Source organism: Rattus rattus, chromosome 8 (genome assembly GCF_011064425.1).
Source record: "Rattus rattus isolate New Zealand chromosome 8, Rrattus_CSIRO_v1, whole genome shotgun sequence".
Lineage (NCBI taxonomy): Eukaryota > Metazoa > Chordata > Mammalia > Rodentia > Muridae > Rattus > Rattus rattus.
In genome coordinates this window covers 38,926,499-38,942,870 of record NC_046161.1, presented here as the reverse complement: position 1 = coordinate 38,942,870, position 16,372 = coordinate 38,926,499, and the positions used below count along the sequence as shown (strand labels likewise).

Here is a 16,372-nt window from a genome sequence, read left to right as displayed (position 1 = left end):
AAATGATGATACAGTGTGTTTCTTCAACTGATGGACAAAGGCAGGTCAGACAAGTGCAAAAATAAATCCTCTTTTCAACCCTAAACACTGTTCAGTATGAGTTTTGTCACATACCGGGTGAGTATGTGATGGATGGACAGTCTACAGGAAATTCTTCTTGTTTCCGGGGAGGATGAGCAGCTCAAGGTCATCCTTAACTCAATAGCTATTTGAGGCCAGCTCCAGATACATGAAACACAACGAAAACAGGCATCCCTGCCAAAACCTTTAATCCCAACACGACTTTGAAGTCAGAAACAGGAAGAGCTCTGTAAATTCAAGGCCAGCCTCATCTACATAGTGAGTTCCAGGCTAGCCTGACATGTGTAGTGAGGTTCTGTCTAATGCAAACGAGAACTCACCAACATTCTTCTCCTTTTGCCTTCTGCCTTTATATTGAATTTAAGATGTCTCAGAATTTTCTTTTATCATATCCCTCAGGAAAATGGCTGAAGATTTTTTTTTTTTTTAAGTACTCCAGATTGGAGAGCAAAGGTCTTTTAGAATACTGAAAGCCAAGGGGGAAAGGAGATAAAATAGGATTCCATAGGTCCTGTAATTCAACAAGTATCTACTAAACTGAAGCCTGGTGTATATATATCGGGCTCGTACTGGTAGGTAAATGATAGAACCGAGGACTGAGTTTCTTCAGAAGAAAGCTTCAGTGGAGCCAGGCCTTTAACCCCACCACTTTGGAGGGGGATCTGAGTTCCAGGCCAGCCTGGGCTGTAGGGTTAGGGAGGTTACTGGATGTTGGAGCGCTTGTTTTGAATGTCTAAGGCTCTGAATTTGATGCACAAGCCTGGGGGTGGGGGTGGGGAGATTAATTTGGAACAAAGACTCTCCCCTTAGGCATAGTAGCTCACACTTGTAATCCCAGCATTTAAAAAAGACAGAGGGGGTTGGGGATTTAGCTCAGTGGTAATCTTGCCTGGAAGCATTCCCCAGCTCCAAAAAAAAAAAAAAAAAAAAAAAAAAAAAAAAAAAAAAAAAAAAGACAGAGAGGCTTCAGCAACTAAGAGTACATATTGCTCTTGCGGAGCACTGGAGTTGGGTTTCCAGCACTTGTGTGGGATGGCTCACAACCACCTGTAATTCACGTGTGCAGATGCCTGATGAATACAGACCCACACGTACACATATAACTGAAAGAAATTGTTAATTGGGGCTGGGGGATGGCTAAGTGGTTAAGGGTACTTTTTAAAAATTTTATTTACGGGGGTTGGAGATTTAGCTCAGTGGTAGAGCGCTTGCCTAGCAAAGGCCCTGGGTTTGGTCCCCAGCTCTGAAAAAAATAAAAAAAAAATTATTTACTTTATGTATATGAGTACACTGTAGTTGTCTTTAGACACCAGAAGATGGCATCAGATCCCATTACAGATGGTTGTGAGTCACCATGTGGTTGCTGGGAATTGAACTCAGGATCTCTGGAAGAGAAGGCTTTTTTTTTTTTTTTTTTTAACAATATTTATTATGTATACGACATACAGCTTTCTGCCTGCATCTACGCCTACAGGCCAGAAGAGGGCATCAGACCTCATTACAGATGGTTGTGAGCCACCATGTGGTTGCTGGGATTTGAACTCAGGACCTCTAGAAGAACAGTCAGTGCTCTTAATGGCTGAGCCATCTCTCCAGCCCCGGAAGAGAAGTCTTTTTTTTTTTTTTTTTTTTTTAAGTCTTCCCTAATGTTTTATTCCTGGGCAACTACTGAACAGTGTCATGTGAATTCGGAACATCCTGCAAGTGAGGAGGGAAAGTCACATGACTGCACAGTGCAGTCAGGAGCACAGGGTTACAGTGGTTTCAGAGAGCTGGCGGGAGGTTACTTGTTTCTGCTGCTGAGCCTTCCGGAGCGCCGCCAGTCTAGAAGAGAAGTCTTAAAAGGGTACTTTCTAGGAGTACTTTCTTCAGAGGACCTGAGTTTGGTTGGATCACTGTACCAAAGCTGCTTATAATCACCTGTAACTCCAACCCTAGGGGATCCAATACTCAGATTTCACAGGCACTTGTGTGAACACATGATTTACACAGAGATACATATGCATGTATGTATATGTGTACATAAAATTTTCTTAAGTCTGGCTTTTATTCCATGTTAAGATGAATCTTAAGGGCTGGAGAGATGGCTCAGTAGTTAAGAGCACTGACTGCTCGGGGTTGGGGATTTAGCTCAGTGGTAGAGCGCTTGCCTAGCAAGCACAAGGCCCTGGGTTCAGTCCCCAGTTCCGGGAAAAAAAAAAAAAAGAGCACTGACTGCTCTTCCAGAGGTCCTGAGTTCAATTCCCAGCAACCACATGGTGGCTCACAACCATCTGTTATGGGATCCAATACCTTGTTCTGGTGTGTCTGAAGATAGCTATAGTGTACTCATAAAAATAAAATAAATAACTCTTAAAAAAAAAAAAAGATGAATCTCAAAAAATAAAGTTCTCTTATATGTTAAACTTCTCTCATGTTAAGACAAATCTCAGGGGTTGGGGATTTGGCTCAGTGGTAGGCGCTTGCCTAGGAAGCGCAAGGCCCTGGGTTGGTCCCCAGCTCCGAAAAAAAACCACAAAAAAAAAAAAAAAAAAAAACAAATCTCAAAAAATAAACTCCACCCTCCTTGTGTATCAGCTCTGTAATTGCTGCTGAGATTAACCAATCTATTATTTATTTGGGGAAATTTTAGACCTACCCCAAGGTTTCAAGAATAATTTTGACTTCTTGACAAATGTTAGATAAAGTTTACCTAACTTCCCTGAGTAAATATAATCAATATGTATAAAACAATAAACAAAAATATTCTTCCATGCAACCATAAGACCATAACCACAGTAAACACACACATAAGCCACAGAGTGCCATTAGAAACCTAAGAGAAGGGCTGGAGAGATGGCTCAGTGGTTAAGAGCACCGACTGCTCTTCCAAAGGTCCTGAGTTCAAATCCCAGCAAACACATGGTGGCTCACAACCATCTGTAATTGAATCCAATACCCTTTTCTGGTGTCAGCAACAGGATGCTCATATACATTAAATATTTAAAAAAAAAAAACCTACGCATGCTTTTGTCTTTCTGTAACATTGGAACCTACCAATTACAAAATGACAAGCCACCTTGGTTTCATTGGTTGTCAGTCACTAATAAGTAATTCTCCTTCACAGACATGAACTGTCAATCACAGGTGCCTTTGTCCAGTCTCTCCAACTCTGTATTTTTATTTCTGGTTTTTCCAGACAGCATTTCTCTGTGTAATTAGCCCTGGCTGCCCTAGACTCCTTTTGTAGACCAGGCTGGTCTTGAACTCAGAGATCCATCTGCCTCTGCCATCCAAGTACTGGGATTAAAGGCCTGTGCCACCACCTTCCAGCCTTTTTGTATTTTGAGGGTCTCATGGTATGCCTCTAGATGGCTTAAAACTTGCTATGCAGGCCAAGCTGGGCATTAAACCCCGGGAGATCCCTTGCCTCCACCTGCAGAGTGCTGGATCAAAGGCCTGGAAAGGTTTTAGTACAGATTTGAGATAAGGCAAAAGAGACACACGGACCATAAGAACAGTGTGCACACCAAAATCTGGCTGTGAGCTTCTCACAAGATTCATTTAAAAGCCATTTTCTCATACGAATTGCTAACTTTCCATCTTATCACACTAAATACGATTATGTTACAGAAAACATGACTTTTTTTTTTAATGTAACCAAAACTTCAAATCTAAAACCTGCACATGGGAGCTGGAGGGATGGCTCACAACCATCTGTAATGAGATCTGGTGCCCTCTTCTGGTGTCTGAGGAGAGCAACAGTGTACTCATATAAATAAAATAAAATGAATCCTTAAAAAAACAAACAAAACAAAACAAAACTGCACTTGGTAGCTCACAATGCTAATTTTAGCATTGGACAGGTGGAGGCAGGAGGGACAGGAGGCCCAGGCCAACCTCAGCCTGTTTGAAAAAAACACTCAACAAACAAACAAGGGAGGGGAGAAGCAAAACACATACAATCTATAGAAAAGAATATTTTATTGAAACAGTTTCTCAATTAACAATGGAACAAAGTACAATTTGATTCAAACCTGTCCAACCAGCCTGAACTGCTAATGAAAGAACTCAAACACACAGAGGGGAACTGTGTAGGACCTTTAAGTCTCTCTGCCAATGTGGCAAAAAAAAAAAAAAAAAAAAAGTGGAGAGGGGGTGGGGGTTGGGTAGAAAAGACAAAACAACTGACATTAGGTTTGCTTTGCCCCTGCACTGGGGTGGCCCTACCTCCTGCTACAGGTGCAATACTGGAGGACAGGCACTCTAGGCATGGTTATAGTGGGTAAGGGGCTCTCCTTCCTGGCAAAGGACACTGTCAAGTTGAACCCTGACCCCTCTTTCTTTACCCACAAAGCTTGCCTGAGAGTGAGGTGGCATTTTTACATTCACACCATGATCTCTGTCCCACAGGGTCTTGGGAAAGGGGCTCACAGTAGATAGCACATTTTTGGTCAGCCCAGGGGGAAGAAGGAAAGAGCATGAAGGGTAGATATCACAGGAACTGGGGATGACCAGGATGGCGAGTGCCTGCAGTATACTCCCACCCTTGCCAACCACTCTCAGGGCTTGTACTGTCCTGGACCCAACAACCCACAGGGGGCTACAGGGCTTTTCCCTTCTTGCCTGCTCTCTGCTTGCTCTAGCCACCAGGGGTCGCATGAGGACATATTTACTCTACAGACAGTCCAGATGAAAGGCTTTGGGCAAGAATCCCACAGCCTAATCTGCACAGAGAAGGCAAGGACAGAAGAGCTGAGGAAGGGCAAGGGAAGAGAAGACACAGAAGAGAAGAGGCTCTCAGAAACCAAGTGAGACTGAGGCTCTGTAGACACTGGCCCATCAGGACACTGATTTTGTGGAAGAGGAAAAGATGAAGAATGCTGAGAAGATTGGCCACTCTCCAGTGACCCACATGACATCCTTCCCACGACCAGGTCTCCGACAACCACTGGCGGCCATTCTCTCACTTACCCACAGGCAAAGAATTAAGACAGAATAGTGATTCCTCCCAAACACAGGGCCAGAGAGTGGGAGACCAGAGGGTGGGGCTGGGGACAGAACGAGAGCCGGTTCCACCGGTGGAGCTACTCCAGGCCTGTTGAGCAGCCATCTCCTGTCCCAGCTGAGAGAAGGAACTTGAGCCCCTAAGGACACCAACCCCACTCCAACCCTGATGTATAATAAATAGAGGTGGTAGGAGAAGGGGCTGGAGGCAAGTGGAGCGGAGGCGCGGGGTCACAGCTCATCATTCTTCAGAGGCCGCTTCTGCCCTGCTGTCTGCTCTGCCTGTTCAGATTCTGTTGGGGACGGGGGAGAATGGCAGCGTAAGGCTCAACAGCCTGCTCTTTCCCTCCAGCGCTCTCAACAAGCTGCCCAATGCCCCAGGCTTCACTCTTACCTGCACCAGGACCTCCTAATTCCAGAGGCTCAGAGTCTGCTGGCTCTGTACCTGCATTTTAGAAGGAAAAGGCCAGTCAATAAACAAGTGAGACGCTACGAATCCAATTAGTAAATATCTAAGATGTGGATCTTGGGTCTCTGCCTTTTTTCCTTTGTAAGTTTTTATTTAATATTTATGGGTGTTGTGCTTGCATAAATGCCTATGCACTATATATGTGTCCTGGAGGCCAGAATAGAGAATCAGGTCCTCTGAAACTAGAGTTACAGACAGTTGTGAGCCACTAGGTACAAGCTGAAAATAGAAACTGAGGTCACTGAAGAGGAACCAGAACTCTTGAGCATTGAGTCATCTTTCCAGACCTTTCTCCCACAAATCTTTACATTTTTCTCGTCTAGGACTATACAAAGAAACACTGTCTGGGAAAAAAAAAAGAATATTATTATAAGCCAGACGTGGTAGTGTATGCCTTTAATGTCAGTCCTTGAGAAGCAAAGTCAGGTGAATTTCTTAAGTTCAGCCTGATCTACAAAGCGAGTTCCAGATCAACCAGGGTTATTATACAGAGAAACCCTATCTCAAAAAACCAAAACCAAACCCTCCCCTGCGAAGTGTGATTTGCCCATGCATGTAGAGGCCAGAGGCTGATACAGGGTTTCTCCCTCGTTGCTTACGTCCTTACATAATCAGAGGAGGTTTCTCACTTGAACCTGGAGTTGGTAATTCATCCAGGTAAGCTAACCTGCTCTAGTCACCTGTCTCTTCAACATGCTGGGATGGAAGTGGGCAGTATGGCTGTGTGCATTTACATGGGTGCTGGGGGTCTGAACTCTGATCCTCACACTGTACAACTAAGCACTTACCACTGAGCCAGCTCCCCAGCCTGTCTTTGCTGTTTTCTTCCAAAGAAAAAGCAATGCTTCTGAAAACTAAAGGCCACCCACATTCATTGACCTGAAGTGCACCATGCTCACCAGAGTTTGCCTGGCCCAGACTAATGAAATGTCCTATTCCCCGGGTCCCCAACTCACCAGTCTCTTTGTCAGGCTCTAAGATGGGCTTCGCCTCTTCAGTCTGGCCTAGAGGGAAACCGAAGGTTAGATGCAGTCCTAGGGAGAGCAGGTGGCTTTCTGTTTGCTCATAGGAGCTGGAACCATCATCTCTCCTCACCTGTAGGTGGAATGACCTTTTCCTCTTGGTCACCAGCACTGGCATTAAGGGGAGGCTCTGTCCGGGTGCCATTCTTGTCCTTGGGCCGTGGCCGGGGTTTAGTAAACTTGGCCTTATTGAGTAGATACTGCACCTCCCGGTCCAGGGCCATCATTTTGGCCTCGATGTCTTTTGAAAGCAGCACGGGTTTCTCTGTGGCAGGAAGCTTGGCCTGTTCGGCCAGGGTTGCATTCTTCCAGGCCTGGGGACGAAGCCAGGGAAGAAGACTCAGATCCGGCATGGTCACTCTCATCATCCCAGGGTACCAGCTAATAGGAGCCAGCTACACAGTAAAAGAAATTACCCAGGTGTCATTGATGACTTTCTCTAACGTTGTCATCTCCACCTCGGTGAAGATCTGGTCCATCTCTGGGATGAGTCGGGCACCCCTAGAAGTCAAAGAGGAAAAGATCAGCCTAGGGCAGAAGGCCAGGAGTTGGCAGAAAGGGGAATCATGGCCTCAGCAGGACTACACAAAGAAAGGGTGCAGAGAACACTCACTTGAGGAAAATGCTGGAGTGATTGAGGAGATTATCCAGAGCCGAAAGCCGCTCTGGCCACTTCCTGCGCTCTTCCACCCGAAAAAACAGCCCTTGGCACAGCTTTCTCAGCTCAGCCAGCTTGTCCTTCAACATCTGATGGACATGAGGAGGAGAGGAGGGTTGAAGTGGTAGCAGGAGCATCCTGGACCCAGCCCTGCATCTTGCTTCATGTCCTGACACCCCAGCTCTTCTCACTCTGGCCCTAGAAGCGGTGGGGGTGAAGGGTTGGGGGCACGGACAGGCAGCACTCCCATCTGCCTGCCACTTCCCAGAAGGCTCCTCACCACAGTGGTGGCTCCAAATCCCTCATCCTCCAGCCAGGAAGAAGTGGCACTGAGTTTTCCAGAGATCTCCTCCCGTTGTTCCTCAGTGGACACTTCCTGGTACTCAGGTTGGTACAGTTTGTCCTGTAAAGGACACAAACCCATGCATGCGGTGAGCTTTGGGGCAAGCATCAGAGCACAGTCCCTACGCGGAGGCTCCACGAAGCAGGGAGCGCTTGCTGCCCCTTGCCTGCTAACCTGGGTCTCAAAGATAAAAGCTTCCAGGCTGTTGGCAGCTTTCTCCCTCTCCTGCTTCTCAAGGTCTCGCAGGGTCAGGTCCTCAAGTCTGTGGGATGAAAAGGCAGGGATAGGTGGGGTTGGAACTGGGCCCTTCTGGATCACTCTCCACACCTGCTCCTCATCCACACCAGCCAGCACTTACTTCTGCACGGAACGGGCCAGCTCATCCTCTGGCAAGTCTGGCAGGTCCAAGACAGCCAGTTCCACACCTATCTCCTCCACCATTTTCTGCTTCCGGGCAGGTTTCTGCTTTTTTTCTTCCTCGGGAGCTGGAGGGACACCCTCAGGCCCTGCCTGCCCCTTCTCATTGGGCTTCTGAGTACAAAGAGCAGTGATGTAGGAAAAGCATTAGCCCCTGAGGCATGAAGGAAGCTGCTTCCCTCCCCACAGCCCATGGACTCCACCATCTGCCTCTGTGGATGGCTCACCTGGGCCTCAGACTTGTCCCCACTTTCTTTTTCATCAGGTGTTTCTCCCTCACGGGCTGCATCCCCCTTAGGCTCAGAGGGTGGAGGCTGGGAGGTATCCTCCATTGGGGCTTCAGCTTCCTCCTTGAGTTCCCCCTGTTCTGCAGGCTCATCCTTGCTCCCCTCAGCAGGGCTCTCCTCCTCCTCCTGTGAGACAATTATGGGAACCCCAAAAGTTACACACTTATTAGTTGAGCCTATGACCACACTTCTTCACCTTGACTATATGAGCTCCTCTGTTTGGAAACGGAACACTGCTCAGCATAAAGCTTGGGTCAAGCAGATGACACTTGTGGGCAAACCCGGGCTGTGGGGATTCGAGTAGGAGAACAAGGGGAAGGCAGGCGGAAACAAGAATAAGCCGCTGGCTCTGGTAGTGGCTCAAACCTAATGAAGCAGGAGCAGGGCAGCCTGACATAGGTGAGAAATGGAGACCACTGGGGTTCACTGAAGTCTGCCCTTACCTGTACAGCATCAGTACCGTTCTCTTTGGCATCTGATGAGGTACCACCGCCAAACAGGCTGGAAATGGTGTTGCCAAGTTCTAGGAGGAAAGAAGCAGAGAGGTTCCAGAGGGAATCACGCAGCACCTCCCCTTCTTCCCCAGAACAGTGCCATCGCCTCCCCAGGCGGGCATGAGGCTCATCCTGCTTGCTGGCACACACTTGCATGCACACAGAGCCCATGTTCGTCTTACTGGTAAGAGTAGACTCTTCCTCTGGGCTGTCCTCCACCAGGGTCTCGAATACGGACTCCACCTATTTTCAAAAAAAAGTTTTTTAAATACTTGCATGATAACCCATGCCATCCCACAAGCATGCTGCTTATGCACACGTTAGAATACAAAATGACGGAGCTGGAGAGATGGCTCAGTGGTTAAGAGCACAGACTGCTCTTCCAGAGGTCCTGAGTTCAATTCCCAGCAACCACCTGGTGGCTCACAGCAGCCATCTCTAACCCCTGCAGCACCAGGGCATCTGACACCGTATGATGCAGACACATGTACAGGCAAACCACCCATATGCATTTTACTTTAAACTGAATTAAAAAAGAAAGGGTTTAGGGGTTGGGGATTTAGCTCAGTGGTAGAGCGCTTGCCTAGCAAGTGCAAGGCCCTGGGTTCGGTCCCCAGCTCCGGGGGGAAAAAAAAGAAGAAAGGGTTTTCTCTGGGCTGGCAAGATGGCTGAGCAGGTAAAGGTAGAAGAAAGCCAACTAGTTTCCTGCTTCCTCTGGCTCCACGCCCACTGTGGCATGCTTGCATCCCACCCCATTATGTACACACGTACTCAAAAAACCTTAAAGGGTTGGAGAAATGGCTCAGCACTGGGTCCAATTCCCAGCATCCACATCCATTTGTTAACTCCAATTCTAGGGAATCCAATATCCTCTTGTAGCCTTCATGGGCAGCAGGCACATAAATGGTGCACAGACATATACCCACACATGTTTAAAAAAAAATCTGTATTTCTCTCTAAGCAAGTTGCAGCATATTGGCATATGCTGGTCACAAAGATCCCCATTGCTACACTGTGTTTAAAGCCAAGATTCACCTGATCTGCTTCCAAAATGCTTTATGGTTATTCTGTGGAACCTACTCTGAAGAGGCTGGAGGGTCCAGGGTTCACTCCTACTCAGATAAGGGTTCCCTTTTGCTCTCACCCTGTCTAAACTGAGCACCCCACTCTCGTCCAGGTTAAAGTGGGCCTTGATGCCTTTGGACTCATAGTCAGGATATTTCTTGAAGCTCTCTCCCACACCTTTTAGTTTCACTGTGGTCAGATTCTGGGAGCCAAATACCCTGGTTGGGAGGAAAAGAAAAGAGTTTGAGGAGATCCACCCAGCCCATTGCTAACTCCAGACCACATGGCCTGCAGGCATGAGACATCAAGGTCCCTACCCAGGACTCAGGAAGATGGACCCTCTAAGACAGGCTGTTCATAACTTAACCCTAGCCCACCTTCAGCCCTTCAAGTCCCACATTCCCCTCCCCATCCTTAGATCATCTGGCAGGCACACCCCCCACACCCTGGAGGTGCCATCCTGCCCCCGCCCCTCACCGAAGATCCTCAGGCCCCAGGAAGCCCAGGTCACCGTAGTTGATGTGAAAGTTGAAATCATGGCTGTATCGGTTAAAGGTGATGACTTTGCGCTGAGGGTAGGGCCCCATTCGGGAGAAGAGCACACGTTTATTGTGCTTCAGGCTTCGAAGCCCAGGCTCCTCCTCCACCTCCCTTGTGAACTCCACCTACATAAGCGCAAGGAGAAGGTGTACTGGAGAACCAGGGTAAGTTCTGTAAGTAGGTATGAGGGACAGGATCTCTCAGCCTAAGAAAAAGGGGCAGGTGGAGGTGAATAGAGATCTCACTTGGGGAAGCGTAGGGGGTGTGCCACCAGGCCAAGCTTACCAGGATGGGGTAAATAACAGCATCACGCACAACAAATGGCTTCACTTTGAAGGCTTTGCTCAGTGCCGCTGCCTGGTACACGGCCCCCATGGCAGCTGCTTCATCGGCGTTGATGTTCTTTCCTAGTTCCTCCCTAGGAGACACAAGCTTTTTCATTATCTACCTGGGTGGGTTCTCCCTCGTGATGTGGGTGCCCAGCCTACAGCTCCACGCCTACCTCCGACACCATACTCACTTGCCCACAGCCTTCAGCAGCACCTCTTGAACTTTGGGAACACGAGTGGCCCCACCCACCAGGATCACCTGCTCAATTTGATCCTGCAGAAGGGGAGGGAAGGTGAGATGTGGGAGTTAATGTCCTCCCTCTCCCTCTGACACGTGGGTGTGCTCTGCTCTCCCATAGCACATCTGTCTCCCTCGTCCCTCACCAGGCTCATCTCAGCACTCTGCAGGGCCTGCTGTACAGGCCCAGGCACTCGATCAAACAAATCTGCACACAGCTCCTCAAACTCCACTCGAGTTACTTTTGCCTTGAAGTCCACATCGTCCATCAAGCCTTCAATCTGTGGGGAGAAGAATAAGAGGCTCTGGCCAGGTCTGCTCTCTGGGCAAGAGAAGATGGAAATCAAGGGAACAGAATGGGACTCTGGAAGGAATAAAAGGCCCTCCACCCCCATGGACAGGAACCACAAGCCTGCTCTCTAGAAGGTCCCATGTGGGCACCTGTGCCATGTGATCAGCATTGGCACTCAGGACGGTTTTAAGCCGATTGGCTTCCCGAAGCAGTTTGGCCATGGCGCGGGGGTTTTCCCGAACATCCTTGGCTTTCTGGCCCTTGCGCTGCTCATTGAAGAGCTTAGCCAGGTGTTCTCGCAGCCGAAGCTCCATCTCCAGGCCACCCAGGGTGCGGTCAAATCTGTTCAAGAAAAGGAACAAGTACAGTGTAAGCACACAGATGACCCTCCCTCTGTCACAAGAGGCAACAGTGCTCTGCCTGCAGTTCCCTACAGCACACAGCATTCAGGAGTAGCTGATCTACCCAGTCACTCAGCACGCTGCTGAGTATCAAGTATCTGAATGTAAGAGACAAGAGGAGCAGGAGAGGAGACAGCTCCCTGCTGTCAAGAAATTTATAATCTAATAGAAGAATAACCTAAGTGTGAAATCACCAGCATCTGAGTCTGCGGCTAGTCTGCTCTACATAGACTCCCAGGCCAGCCTGGGTTACACAGTGAGACCCTGTCTCAAAACAAATGAAGAAAAGCAGAGAAGGCTAGCAGAAGGCACATAGGAAGTCTGTGCTACTCAAAAGGTAGTCAGAGAAGAGAGTGCAGCATTCTAGACAGAAGGAATAGTTTTTGCTAAAGACCCCAAGGTAGGAAGTAGGAGAGTGCGTTCAAAATTCTGAAGGTGACAGAGCCACGCACGATGGCTTCATCTTCACATAGCTAATGCTTTTACACCCAGCATCTGGGAGGCAGAGGCAGGCAGATCTCTGAGTTCTAGGCCAGCCTGGTCTATAGAGTTCCAGGATAACCAGGACTATGTAGAGAATAAAACCAAAACAGTGAAAGAGCTCAGGCATAGCTGCAGCAGGTGGGGCTCAAACCGGCATAAGAGCACTGAAGAATGGAGTTGTTCACATTGGCAGTTTCTCTCTTTATTGGTGAGTCTCGTGCCAGGAATACCAGGCAAGACTCCAATACAGAGCTACTGCCCAGACACCAGGACCTTAAGAGAACCTCCGAGCTCAACAGTGAGGAGCTGAAAACGGCTTCTTTCACACAGGGTCTCATACATTCTACACTGCACTAGTATTCCTTACGTAGCTACAGATGATTTTTGAATACTGACCCTCCGGCCTCCACCTCCCAGTACTAGGATTATACCCCAATGCCTTGTTTAGGAAGGGTTTTATTTTTGTTTTTTTTTTTTTTAAAATCTATAGGTATCAAGAGGTAGGACTGCCAGAAGATTCTGACCAACTTGAACAACACAGTAAGTTCCAGGTTTGTACAGCGTGTGTAAGACTCTAGATTCGACCTCAGTAAAAACGACTGGTAGGGCTGTGGTGGTGCGGCATGTGCTTTTTATCCCAGCACTTGGAAGGCAGAGAGGCAACTGGATCTCTGTGAGTTCAAGGCCAGCCTGGTCTACAGAGTGAGATTCAGGATAGCCAAGGTCATACAGAGAATCCCTGTCTCAAAACACCAAAACCAAAACCAAACAGAAACAAAGGAGGAGAAGAAAGGCAGACAATGACACTGACATAACGTGTCAGGAATCAGATGGCCCCTCCTGCTTTCATTTCTTCTCTGGGAGCAGCCCCTTCGGAAACCCACGCTGTATCCAAGAAGAGTTCCAGGAGACACCTCTCCCTCAGGTTCAGTAACCTACCCTACGCCCCGGATCTGCAGCTGTGGCTGCGTCCCAGCCTCCTTAGTCTTCACCGTTTGGTAGGTCACGATGGTACACACAGTGCTGCCCGAGCCCATGTCATAGAACATGATATTCTGTGGAGACACCAAGGATACTGTCATGGGAACCTAATGTAGAAGCCAAGGTGGGCAGGGTGATGCACACCTTTAACTCCAGTGCTCAGGAAGCAGAGGCAGGTGGAACTGAGTTCAAGGCCAGCCTGCTTTACACAGTGAGTTACAGGACAGCAAGGCCACACCGAGAAATCCTGTCTGACCCCTTCCACTCACCTTCCAAAAAAAACCCAAAACAGAGAGATGGTTTATCAAATGCAGGATGCCTAACTACTTTTCTGCCTGAAAACAAGCTGTCACCCTTCATAAGCTGACCAACTCCAACGGGTACTGAAAGGCAGCACCTGTCACACTTTGTCAAGGGATGGCCATGTAAACAAGATGCAAAATGGGTCAAGGATCCTCTATCCGCAGACTCAGCATCTTGTGTATCTAGTGGCCAGGAGGCCTCCCTGTCTCACCTGTGCAGTGGAATTGATATCTTTCCGGCGGAAGACACCATAGCTGAGGGCTGTGGCAGTGTTGTCATTGATGAGCTGCAGCACCTTGAGGCCAGCCATACGAGCAGCCTGCAGCACAGCTCGGCGCTCGGCCTGGTTGAAAAAGGCTGGCACGGTGATCACTGCATCCTTAATAGGTTGTTCTACAGAGGACAAAAGATCAGGATCTCACCAACTCCAACCCTCAGACCAGGGTTTCCAAACAGTACCACTGACTCTGAGGGGGGTAACCAATTCTTGTATTGGGCCTACATTATACATTAAAGGATTTTTATTAGTTTCCCTATCCTCTATATATTAGATGCCAGGAGCATTCCCCAAGCTTGTGACAACCAAACATGCCTTCGGGCATGGTCCAATTTTCAGTAAGAAATAAAAAAGCCTCTGTTTGACATTCACTACACATTTGGGGAAGTCCAGCTGCCACCAGCCCCACCTTGATGCTCACCTGCAAAATCTTCAGCCAGGGAACGGGAGTAGTTGAGAACCATGCCCAGCACCTCCTCGGGAGAGAACTGCAGCTGCCTGCGGAGAGCAGGAGTTGAGGCATGGGAAGGCAGACACCAAGACCCATAGTCAAGAGCACATGCCAACAAGGGGCTGGCTACCTTCCCCCCTGGACACTCACGGACTGATCTGGAAGCGCACAGTCTGCCTCTGTGGGTCAACATTGAGCTCATGTTCTGGGAAATGGGACCGGTAAAGAGCCACATGAGGGTTATCTGCCTGCTTTCCAAGGAGGTGCTGGAAATAACGGAGCGTAGCCTTTGGGTTCTTGATGGCCTGGAAGAAGAACACGCAGCAGGTTCTTAGGCTTAAACCTACTTTAGCTTGCCTCTACATCATCCAGCTAGATCAGAGGCTAGCCTCTGGGGGAGCCAATCTGGTGAGGGCTGCTACTCACCATGCCAGCTGCACTGTCACCTAAAAACCTTTCGTTTTCCTTCAAGGTCACAGTCACCGGAGTTTTCCTCCGAGATTCCCTAAGAAAAAGCAGCATTAGTCTGGATACCTGCAGCAGAGCAAGAAGCTAGAAGCCTCCAGAGCTCAGTCACCAGTCGGAAGTGGGCACTATAAATTATATACATACACACCCTGACACAGATCTACTCTTACTTGTTCAATACAATCTCCATGGGCACTCCAGGCTTGACAATGGCCACCTTCATGGATTCACTGCCCAGGTCCACAGACATCACAGCCAGTGTGTCTGAAGGGAAAACAGAAAGTAGATTTATCTGTCAATTCTCTGCTTCCCACAACTTTCCACCTTCTAAAGTTAAAGCAATGAAATCAGCCTGCTTTCCATGGCAAAGACAAAGAAAAAAGGCTAGATCCAGCAATCCTAAACTCAGGTAGGCACTGTGTGCCGTTTTATTCTTACATTTACTCTGCTTTGACACCTCTGCCAGGTACATACCACTCAGTGCCAACAGGTCTGCCAAGAGGACAGCCACCAAGGCCCAACAGAGTAGCCTCCTTGGCCTCTGCCTCCTTACTGTAGCTGCCATTGTGACCCTGGTGGAGAAGGAAAAACACTTGTAACTGGATGCTGAATGAAGAAGGAAACAGAACCACATCCCAGAGCAGACAAGCCCTAAGATTCTTATCTGTTGCACTCTTGGCTAAAAGCACAGCAGCTCGAAACCCTTCTCTTCCTTCCTGGAGAGTTTCAATCATTTTAAACATCCTCCCAAGTGTCCTACATTCGGGCCGAAGCAAAAGGGCCTTCAACCACTTATTTAGACAAAGGAGGAGGAGGAGGAGGAGGTTCGACCTTTTTTTCGTCCATGTACAGGCAAGTAATTGGCACACTACAGCACTGTACCTGTCAGACACCTGGAGCATGGCCATGACCCTCGAAATCGGCTCAACTACTTTATACCTGGAGCTCCCCTGGTGGCGGGGAAAGCCAGGCTGAGCCTGGACAGGAACTGGAAGGTGATGATGTTGGGGATGGCTGGCATAGAAGGGTTTGTCCCCTTTTCTGCAGCCCTGGAGCATTGTCCAGCCCACCCTCCTTGCCCATCCCAATCCTGGGCCCCGCTGCCTACGCAGACGTTGTGCAGGCTAAGGTTACTAGCCGGATGAGTGTTCACCTAAGCCTCACCTGATGAAGGTGGAAGATCCCACTCCCAGAAATGGATTCCGGCCCACCCCGAGCGCGAGGGGGCAGCTCAGCGCCTGAACTTCAAGGCCGAAGGGGCCGGTGTCCGTACGGCCCTCGCTCCCGCTACCGGCCCGCCCCCGAAGCTAGCACGCTGCCTCCCCTAGGAGCCGCGGCCCGACTGCTGCTCCATCCTCACCCCTGCTCCCTCTGGCCTTCAGCTCCTGCGCCCCTCGCTCCAGGTTCAACACGGCGAGGACGTACCCACAAGGGCCGGCAGCACGACCCCAACCCCAGGCCCTTCACAACTCCCCTTCGTTTGCAAACTGTTACAGTGGCCACCAACCTCTCAGCAGCGTCTCGCGTACCAGCCGGCCCCGGACGCGGCGCACGCTCATTGGCGCCTCCGCTGCCCGGCCCTGCTCTGCGCACCTGGTCCCGCCCCCGAGACCCGGCGCACGTCCCCATTGGGCCACGTAGAAGACCCGCCCCTCGCTGGCTCCGCCCCCAAGGCCGGAGCTGGGCCTGAGTACCGGTTGGGACGAAACTGCCGGCGCCGGCTGCGGATTGGCCCACGTCACGGTTCGCGGCCGGGTTGCCCCTCGCGGGACTTCTGCCAACCTTGG

The 16,372-nt window shown here is 49.3% G+C and overlaps 1 protein-coding gene across 4 annotated transcripts; it reads right to left on the bottom strand.

Moving 5' to 3' along the window:
* Positions 1 to 4,025: 4,025 nt before the first annotated feature.
* Hyou1 (hypoxia up-regulated 1) lies at positions 4,026 to 16,149 on the bottom strand. 4 transcript variants are annotated; one of them, XM_032909760.1, is made up of 26 exons: positions 16,093 to 16,149; positions 15,060 to 15,157; positions 14,756 to 14,849; positions 14,544 to 14,622; positions 14,268 to 14,422; positions 14,088 to 14,164; positions 13,601 to 13,782; positions 13,045 to 13,160; positions 11,371 to 11,563; positions 11,076 to 11,210; positions 10,883 to 10,965; positions 10,648 to 10,780; positions 10,300 to 10,487; positions 9,902 to 10,040; positions 8,940 to 9,000; positions 8,707 to 8,786; positions 8,204 to 8,389; positions 7,918 to 8,090; positions 7,734 to 7,821; positions 7,497 to 7,619; positions 7,172 to 7,305; positions 6,975 to 7,059; positions 6,632 to 6,872; positions 6,493 to 6,540; positions 5,462 to 5,512; positions 4,026 to 5,360 (listed from the first exon to the last, which is right to left on the bottom strand). In XM_032909760.1, the coding sequence occupies exons 2-26, from the start codon at positions 15,148 to 15,150 to the stop codon at positions 5,299 to 5,301; spliced, it is 2,997 nt and encodes a 998-aa protein (XP_032765651.1). In that variant the 5' UTR covers positions 15,151 to 15,157; positions 16,093 to 16,149; the 3' UTR covers positions 4,026 to 5,298. The 4 variants fall into 4 exon arrangements, with proteins under 4 accessions (XP_032765651.1, XP_032765654.1, XP_032765653.1 ...); XM_032909763.1 differs by lacking the exon at positions 16,093 to 16,149 and adding an exon at positions 16,011 to 16,086; XM_032909762.1 differs by lacking the exon at positions 16,093 to 16,149 and adding an exon at positions 15,750 to 16,078.
* Positions 16,150 to 16,372: the final 223 nt, after the last annotated feature.